The sequence below is a fragment of the Anastrepha ludens genome, chromosome 6 (genome assembly GCF_028408465.1).
Source record: "Anastrepha ludens isolate Willacy chromosome 6, idAnaLude1.1, whole genome shotgun sequence".
Lineage (NCBI taxonomy): Eukaryota > Metazoa > Arthropoda > Insecta > Diptera > Tephritidae > Anastrepha > Anastrepha ludens.
The window spans coordinates 5,593,949-5,603,707 of NC_071502.1; the positions used below are offsets into that span (position 1 = coordinate 5,593,949).

Consider the following 9,759-nt stretch of genomic DNA (forward strand, 5'->3'; position numbering starts at 1 on the left):
CTCGTTTACTAAAGCTTCCGGATGGTTTGAAAAGGAACCCATCGGGTAAGGAAAAGTTCCAGTTGTGTCACAATGGACCTGCGAAAGGTCTAAGTGTATCGTTGCGACAGCCACCATACCTACCTACCTAGTCAAAACTTGTTTATATGTGGTTTCTCATTCTCAACGGGTGTTCAGAAGCTATCCAGAGAATACGTGGGTTAATCCCGGACGTTGTGAGCTGCTTGAACCATATGCAGAAGAATCGTCCTGGCCACTCCCAAGTGAATGGCGGTCAGTAACTTTTCTCACTTGCGTGGAACCATCCTCCTTATATATGGTTTATGTACAATAATTTGGGAAGGTGTCTAGAACTAAGTCGCTCTAAGTCTTTTTATTAATTTTTCGTTGAGTTTAGTATCAGATAAGTATTTTACAGGAAAAAGTTAAAATATAATTTTGACGAGCACTGCACCATAGTGCGTCGCTGGGTAAATAATTTTGTTTTTATCATGTCAGTTTATAGCAAAAGTTTTCAAAAAACTTATTGAAATACGAAAACTTCAAATTTTTTACAAAGCTTTTCCACCCTTCATTTCTTCAAACAAAAACCAAACGGATTCAATTCGAAACGGAATATATTTTTATTAATCCTATATATTTATATTTCATTATTGAATGGCTGGGAAATATTTTAATAAGTCCAATTTGGTGGATTTCTTTAAGCGCTTTGCAACTAGCGAATTGCAGCAACATCCAAGAACCGCAAACCGAAGTGCCGGCACCAATGAAATGTAAGTTGTTTTAATATATACAAATCTGTCCAAAAAGAAAAAATATCTTTTAATTTTTTTTCTTACGCCTTTTTCCGTTTCCCAACAGCATTCAAAAAGAGTCTAGCTTTTGGCCGCAGGCCGCCTGGAACCACTACCGCAAGCAGTTACAGGCCACTGTGGGACGTTTAGTTGGTAGTTTCGAGACCGGATTTCAGCAGTTAGGACGCCAGATGCCAGCGTCTGGCCGGCGTTCACTGCGACAAGTAAAGGTCGAATATGAAACAAAAACATTTTTGAACAAATTTTCAATAAAAATAATAAATCCGCTTTTAATATCTAGAAAAATGTGCTGCAATTGATGGCCGATTCCAGGCAGCGCATTCGTCAATTGGAGAAGGAGTTTGTACGCATACGCGATAGTTTACCTTATAGAGAGAGAGCAAATCTTAAATTTCGTTCGAATCAGCAGCGTAGCACAGATTCAGTGGGAATGATGGAAGAAGGAAAAATAGAAAACTGCTTAGCTGAGGTAAAGCTTAATATGGAAAGGGTAACTCAAAACTATGTGTCACAATACAACCGGGATACAACTCTAGTACACAAGCCACGCTATACAGGACGACCGACAAATGATATGAAGCCATCACAAACTCGCGCCGATCTGCACAACTCTATGAGTGGTGTGTCAGTTTGCTTAACTGCGCCAAACCAGTGCTTGAAAGTGAACGAAAAAATCTTGCAACTAGCAAGCGAAACGGCAAAACCGGAATCTGCGGTGTCACTGCGAACAACCGAGGCTGATGTACCCAAAGCATTGACGTTGACCGTGAAAACAGATGAGGTTATCACTACTAGTAACCAACGCCAGGCGGTACTGAATAAGTCAAGTTACTGAAGCTTATTAAGAAGCTACATACATTTATTTACGATTGTTAGGCGACCAATTATATTCATATATCTTCTACCTTTCACGACTTTCAATAGCTGTTTCAATAAACCACAAAACGACCAGGTGTTTGTATAAGGCTTTGCCTCTCAGCCTGCAGTTTTTATTTGAAACTTTTTTATATATAGTAAAAGCTGCTGAGCTCTTTCGCTGGGTGTCTTTAGTGAGCCGTATTTGACGATGTATAGGAATACGTTATGGTTTCTACTGTGAGGCATTACGGCGTACGACCAAGTAGAAGGTGTTGTAGGCGGGAAAAATGACGCTGGGCAAACCGCTGTTCGAGAGTCTCGAGCAACTGTCTGGCGTAGACGTCAACAACCTAATAAGGTTCCTAAAGCGCACAGACTGGATATAGTCCTGCTGCAAATAACTGTTAAACAATTTGGTAAAGAGGATGTGGCAACAAAATGGTTCGGAAGCGCTAGTTGGATTCTGGATGAATCACCACTCTAACCAACCAACCAAGGCAGGATTAAAACAGACGAAATGCAAAATCAGCAGAACGTTATGGCCCACCTACAACCTCAAACAAACGTCAATATTGTTAAACATGAAACGACGGGATGCCTGGAGACTAACGGCAGTCATAACTGGCTTTTGGTCTGTCGGAGAACAAGCAGCCAAAATGGGTATCCCTCACAACAACCTGAGAAAAAGGAAACAATATTCCACTTCCTCTGTGAATACCCTGCGCTATGAAAGGATAGAATGTTAACCCTGGGCTAACCGCTGTTCGAGAGTCTTGAACAACTGTCTGGCTTAGATGTCAACAACCTAATAAGGTTCTTAAATCGCACAGACTGGATATAGTTATGCCGTAAATAACTGGTAAACAAGTTGGTAACGAGGATGTGGCAACAAAATGGTGCGGAAGCGCTAGTTGGATTCCGGAAGAATCACCACAAAAACCAACCAACCAATGCAGGATTGAAACGAGGGGGAAATTTGTGCCGGGTCTGGTACCTCGGTCTTTACTGGTGGCTTCAAGGATGAAGGGATCGGGAGTCGGAGCAGGGGAGCAAAAATGTGGGAGCAAAGTTCGACTTATTTGTGGAGTCGGTAATAAAATGTTTATGGTAATTTAATTAAAAATAAATAAATAATTGTTTGGCCGAGCTCCTCCTCCTATTTGTGGTGTGCGTGTTGATGTTGTTCCACAAATGGAGGGACCTACAGTTTCAAGCCGACTCCGAACGGCAGATATTTTTATGAGGAGCATTTTCATGGCAGAAATAGACTCGGAGGTTTGCCATTGCCTGTCGAGGGGCGACCGCTATTAGAACAATGTTTTTATTAATTTTGCTTTCACCGAGATTCGAACCAACGACCTCTCTGTGAATTCCGAATGGTAATCACGCACCAACCCATTCGGCTACGGTGGCCTGTGCTTTATGTACAATTTGCCACACCCTCTATTCCATTAGAAAAAATACAATATATACACCACGAATTTGCCGAGCTTGTCTGCCTTTTCTCTTTTGGTTGACAGCATCTAAAAGGAGGCCTTACAAAATTTATCAATTTCTTTTTAAATTCAAAAAACTATTTATAAAAATTTAACCAAATATTTTTGCATAAAAATATATTTATATTGGAAAACTCCTACCAGCTGCTCATCCTTTACAACAGCCAAATATAAAATCTTTTATTTTTTAAATATTTATATTTTTTATTGGTTTTTTCACATGGCCATCATCAGTGCTGCTAAAGGTTTAATAAGTGAATTGGCACAGCGTGTACCAAAAAATCAGCTGAAACAGTTGGACAAATTTATGGAATTAAATGCAAAGTACAAAACGTAAGTTTCGATCACCGCTGACTTAGAGCCGAGTTACACACTAAACCACAGAACTTTCTAATGAGCAGTCGCTTAAGTAAATATCCGGAGAAGTTACCGCGAATCGACTGGGAGGATTATCGCACAAGTGTACGATTAGAAGCGATTAAAATGGTGGATGAATTCGAGAAGAAATATGAGGAGCTGAACAAAGTTTTCGACGACCGCGTCAAATTGGATACAAAGAAGTACTATGCGGAGTTAGAGAAGCAAAGGGCGGAAGTCCAGGTGCGCTGCTAGCATTTAAGTACCTTTTCCCTTTATAAACAAACTCCGTTCTAGGTGCAAGTTAAGCAGTACATCGACGAATCAAACCAACGCATCAAAGCGTATGAGGCGGAAATTGCCCGAATTTGCGGCATGAAGCCCTATTCCTCGATGACAATAGAAGAGTTTATTAACCTGCGACCTGAGCACTCCACTTATATACCTCATAGCCGTAAACCACTTTTCTGGCCACATGATCCTGATGAGCAGATACCCGGACCAGTGGGTATAAAGAAGCCAGGTGAAGGGGGCAGTGGTGGTGCTGGTGACGGCAGCCATCCAATTAAACCGAGTGATTTCAAAGGTAAAACGGAGAAATTCGAGTTCAACGCTGGTAAAATAGATGAAGCGAGACCGTCAGTTGAAGCAAAGGCTGCAGAAGCTGACACAGCACCAGCACTAGCAATGGCAACCGAGCCCATAGAGGCTAAGCCGGCACCACCGAAACAAGTTGATGCGGTTGAAACACTAAAAGAAACTATACAAGAAATTTCTTCCGAACGTGGAAAACCTCATCTAGCTGAGGCGAAACCATGCGTGAATCAGGTGGAACTATCGAAATCCAGCGCTGAGAAGGTTGCTGAACCGAAAATCCACATAGATAAACCGATATCTGAAGAATTGAGAAGAAAATTAGATCCATGCAATCTGATTGAAGAACATCATAAGAAAGAGGAGGCAGCTGCAGACAGATGTACCACTCCTGCTTCTTCAAAGCCAGAAGAGAAGACACAGCCAACTGAAAAACTCGAAAAGAAATCGGGAGGCGAGAAAAATGATCAGCTAAGGAAGCCCCATCCATGTGATTTGGTGAAGAAGATGAAAGAACCAATTGCAGAAAAAGTCGTTACCTGTAAAACTATTCCAAAGGGGCCCCATGAGAATGAAAATAAAGACTCGCGCGTATTTTTTAATCCGTGTGAAACTACATTTGGTTTCAATACCAACGCAGGGATTTCACTTCCAGGACATACAACGCAAAAGGAAAATGCTCTAGTGAAATCGGAAAAGACGAAAGCGCCAAAGGAACCAACAAAAGAGCTTAAGAAACCGCTTGCTGGTCCCAAAGAACCGGGACTTCACTTAAAAAAAAAGGTAGAAACTTGTGCACACGTGGAACCAGTGATGGGCGATGAAGGTAGTTGTAAAAGTGCTGCTTCCAAAGACCCGGGACTTCACATAGAAAAAAAGGTAGAAACTTGCTCACGCGAGGATTCTTGCAAAACCGGTTCTAGCGTTGAGGTCAAACCCATTCAGACGAAAACTTTGGATTCGAAGACGGCGAAAACCAAATCAGAACCCAAGCCTTCCACTACATGCGATTCGGTAAAGAAAACGACAGTAGTTGATAAAGATATTTCTAAAAGTGCTGCTTTCAAAGAACGGGGGCTTCACATAGAAAAAAACGTAGAAACTTGCGCACACGTGGAACCAATGGTGGTCGATAAAAATAGTTCTAAAAGTGCTACTCCGAAAGAACGGGGACTTCACGTAGAAAAAAACGTAGAAACTTGCGGTTCTAGCGTTGAGGTTAAACCCATTCAGACGAAAACTTTGGATTCGAAAACGGCAAAACCCAAATCAGAACCCAAGCCTTTCTCTTCATGCCAGCCAGTTGCGCCAAAGGAAATTAAGTCACAATCTTGCGTGATGGATCATTCAACAGCTGACGTATCTGCCACAATGAGCAAAAGTAAGCAGGGCGGCTCTTGCGCACAAACGCCCTATTACAATCCCTTCAGAAGTGATGAAGAAAACAGGCAGAAAGAAGAAGAATTATGTGATGAATGCACAGATGAAGATCCGTGCACAGATGATAAGCGTAGGCCGAAAACCGCATATTATAATCCCTTCAAAGATGACAAGAAAAAGAATTAAATGAGGGTTTTATGGAGAGCTTTGAGAACCAGTGAGATGGAAGCTGAGAAGAGTTCAAATTAACTTCAGTAGTTACTCATGGCTTGAAATACTATTAAGGAGATATCACGCACTATCCCCCCTGATTCTTAAAGCAATTATTAATTTTCAGTTTTCACCGGTTATTATAAATAAAATTACTGTGCGCACTTACATTTCAAATTTTACAGTCTTTGGGTCTTTTGTTCAACCTTTGAGTTAGCTAAAATTTCCTAAAGCTTCATTTGACCATTCAATATAATATAGTTTGGCTAAATGTTCATTTACTACCACAATGTTTTGCGTTTTGTTACATTAGAAAGAGCGGAATATGGGATAACTAACCTCCTAGCGTCCCTATAAAACCGCCAGGAAATGGGTAGGAATTCCGTTTTTTCACGAGCGAATTTGCTCATTGTACTGAAATATCGTTGGAGAGAAATGGATAATCCAGCAAGCATTTAACTAAAGTTTGCTAATCTATAATATAAAAATGAATCGCAAAACCTGTTGGTAAGCGCATAACTCAACGACGCATTGACCAATCTTAACAATTCTTTTTTTTAAATGTTCGTCGATGTCCAAGGATGGTTCTGACGGTGAGAAAAATTCGAATAATTTCCGGGAAACCCCTAAACCAGTCCTTTTCTTTTCCCCATACAAATATTGCTCGTTCGTGTGTGTGTGTGTTAGTGTTGGAGGATTTACCCTATGTTAATAATAATAATAATAAATAATTATCTCTATGTTTTGCCATTGAAGCACCCATTTTATAAATATTTGTCACCTTTAGGTTCCTACTACCTTTAAGTTCGTGGAAGCGAAAATACTTAGGCCACCCGAGCTGACCCTTTTCTTTAATTCTCTTTAACAGAACCGGCACCATGATGATAGGGCGGTGTGTGAGGGTCAGCAGAGTAAAAACGTCTTAAGGTCGAAATATAAACAGCCACATTCAAAATCTATGTGACAGAACGAAGTCTGTCGGGTCCGCTAGTTCATAATATTTCTGAAAATGTTGCTTATCGGAAAATTTATAAGTGTATAAATCACGCAATGTTTTATTCAAAATTTTCACTATTTATGTGTCTGAATTCCAATTCGGTGGCAAATGGATTCGCAGGAAGGCTGTAACTTATCCTTTGGTAAACGCACCCATACTCCAACAGAGAGCTGTGTGCTCGCCAGTAATCTGTACGGATGGTGGTGCTTTCGGTGACGTGTTGAACCTCTGCGGATCGAATGTTGTTCGGACACAGCTCCAATTGAAGGTCTTCTTTCCTATCCTCGATCATCCCAAGTACTCAGCGTCCTTCGAATCTTCTCCCTCGAAAATAAAAAGCAGGTCTCCGATAATACTGTTACCAATTTTTTCTATTATTTCCGTTTTTCAAATTTGATTTCATAAATTTGAACGATTTTTCCAGTACCGCCAATTCTCCCTTGAAGGTTCTGTGGGTCCAAATGATATAGTACTACGGCTTCTTTGCTGTAACTAAAGCAGCTAGAAATCGTTCGGGAAGAAAGGACGGACCCATTTCTTATATAGGGTTTTCCAAACAGAGGTGTTATTTTGATATTCAAAGAAAAATGCTATTTTTTAACATAAATGATCGGATGTTTATTTCATTATAAAGGGGAAGGTATGCCATTAATAGTGGAAAATGACATCAGGCAAATGACCATCACAACCACGCTTACAGGATAATATCCTTGTCATAAAAATGTTCAATAACCGAATTGCAAAGTGGCTGCCCCATGTCCTCGATAGCCTCACGACTTCCATCTTTGAGGTTTTCAATCGACCCTGGGCTGTTGGCGTAGACCTTTTCTTTCACGTGGCTCCAAAGAAAAAAGTCACAAGGTGTTAAATCACAAGGTCTCGGTGGCCAATTGTAATCGCTTTTTCGAGAGATAAGACGGTCCGGAAACTTTTCCCGTAAAAGATCTATGGTTTCGTTGCTTATGTGGCACGTAGCGCTGGCTTGTTGAAAATAAACGTTGCCCAGATACATACCATCCAATTCTGGTCATAAAAAATCGTTAATCATCTCTCGACAGCGCAGTCCATTCACCAATAACACCTGTTATAGGAAAACCCTATAATATTCCCCCGCTGCACAGTTTCATAGGGCGCGCGGTGTACGTAACAAAACATGAAATAAAATATCCGCGGCAAATACAATCGCGCGTTTTCGAACCAGGTGCCTGCGCGGGACACATTTGTCTCTGATCTGCACAGGCCGCGGGAGCACACGAAGAAGCCAGCCTTGTTGATGTCTATTTCGTACAGCATTTGTACTTTACGTACTGCACTTAACTTTACTTTTCTCAAAAGGCCAACTTTTTTCGCGAATTTTATGTTGATTTGCTGATAATGTCAGTAAAATTCCGCATAGATTGAATCTGACTCGCGCTTGTTCGTTTCTTCACACCTGCACTGGTTCATCGGCACCTACAAAATTATCAATGTTACTAAGCTCTTATTTTGCTAATTTATACTTATATATTTATTTAAATGATTAATCATTTTACACAAAATTATTTCAATAAAAAACACCAGCATTCGAATGCAGTAACGACAGTACCGCTAGCCCAACCAACATTTAGGCATAGTTTTAAAATTCATAAGTAAAAAAATATATATATTATATTATGAACATTTTGAAAAAAGTGCAGAATATCAACTCCTAGCCTCTGAAAAAAATAAAAAGTTGCCGTGGGTCGCTAGTGTGAGGCCTTTGAAGTCCGGAATACGAACACGCTCAGGATCGTATAACCCTCAATCAGTCGAATTCTTCTGGATGTTAATGCAGTGTAATGCAATTCTTTCTTTTGCCGCAGTTGTTGTTGTAGCAGTATTATGAACTACCGTACTGCCAACCCTAGCAAGTTTCACTGTTGGTAATAATTTAATTTTTAAGCGCTGCACCCGATTTCTTCAACATCTTTTTTCTTCCTTTTATAGCAGAAATGCAAAACTATAAACTTGCTTCCATCTAAAAAATAACTGGAGGCTTGTGTAAAATCCCATCTTCAAAAAAATTCGTTTCTGCCTATTTATTAGAGATTTTCTTGAATTATTATCCGCCTTCTTGAAAAATTTGAGGCACCTTCTTTTGGAAAAAAATAAGTAATTTTGAGATTTATTGGGTGTTGAAAATTTTGATATGGAGTTTTTTAACACTAACGGTACTTTTTGACAATAATATAATTTTTTTTTTTAGGATAAAATATGATTGAAGAAATTTTTTTTTCTGAAAAAAAAAGTTTTCTTTTTCTGGAATTTTTTTTTATATTTCTAATATTTTTTATGCAAATAATACTTTTTATGTTATCCAAACTGACGTTCATGCCCTGCTTTTGCTCCTCCTGTCTGTCGATCGTTTTAGCCACAACTGTTCTTTTCTTTCCACGGTTTTATGATGTTTTTTCTCTCGTTAATGCCAATTTCTTTTACTTTTGCTTCCACCTGTAAACGACCATATTTTCCCTGATTTCCATTAAAATTATTTAAAATGAAGAAGTCAATATATTTTTTTCAAAATTGGCATACAGTTTATATCGTCCCCTTAGTATAACAATAGCCTATGTGCTCATAGGCTATTATTTTTTTATTGAATTTTTGGAATCTCCATCGTCGATTTTATATGTGGTCAAAATTTGGTCAAATTCTAGTTCCACAAAGTGGGTCAAAACGTCAGTCAAAAATAATAAATATTTACAGACATAACGAGATTTGAGTGAGAGCTACTTTCGACAAAAAGTTTGAAATTCATTTTCTCAAAACATCAAAAAATTTATAGGCTATTTTAATACTAAGGGGACGATATATACAGTGAAATAATATAAGAATTTTTTAATTTTTTATTTTAATCATTTAAAATGGCCGCGGGGCTTCTCAATCGGCGGGCATTGTAGCATCGGCGTCAGGTACCTGAATACAAAAAACCAAACATTTCTTTGGTTTATTAATGCCATAATTTCTATATGAATTAAAAAAAAATGGGGAAAAAATTCGCGCAATAAAATACTTCAAAAAAAAAAAATTTATT

The 9,759-nt window shown here is 39.2% G+C and overlaps 2 protein-coding genes across 4 annotated transcripts; both read left to right on the top strand.

The window, feature by feature from the left end:
* The first annotated feature begins 583 nt into the window (after positions 1–583).
* On the top strand, positions 584–1,814 carry LOC128866351 (uncharacterized). 2 transcript variants are annotated; one of them, XM_054106997.1, is made up of 3 exons: positions 584–773; positions 862–1,024; positions 1,096–1,814. In XM_054106997.1, the coding sequence occupies exons 1-3, from the start codon at positions 658–660 to the stop codon at positions 1,648–1,650; spliced, it is 834 nt and encodes a 277-aa protein (XP_053962972.1). In that variant the 5' UTR covers positions 584–657; the 3' UTR covers positions 1,651–1,814. The 2 variants fall into 2 exon arrangements, with proteins under 2 accessions (XP_053962972.1, XP_053962973.1); XM_054106998.1 differs by having other exon boundaries at positions 862–1,018.
* Positions 1,815–3,269: 1,455 nt separating this feature from the next.
* Positions 3,270–5,890, top strand: LOC128866349 (uncharacterized). 2 transcript variants are annotated; one of them, XM_054106995.1, is made up of 3 exons: positions 3,270–3,502; positions 3,571–3,769; positions 3,824–5,890. In XM_054106995.1, exons 1-3 carry the CDS (start codon positions 3,390–3,392, stop codon positions 5,684–5,686), a joined length of 2,175 nt encoding a protein of 724 aa, XP_053962970.1. In that variant the 5' UTR covers positions 3,270–3,389; the 3' UTR covers positions 5,687–5,890. The 2 variants fall into 2 exon arrangements, with proteins under 2 accessions (XP_053962970.1, XP_053962971.1); XM_054106996.1 differs by having other exon boundaries at positions 3,415–3,502; positions 3,554–3,769.
* Positions 5,891–9,759: the final 3,869 nt, after the last annotated feature.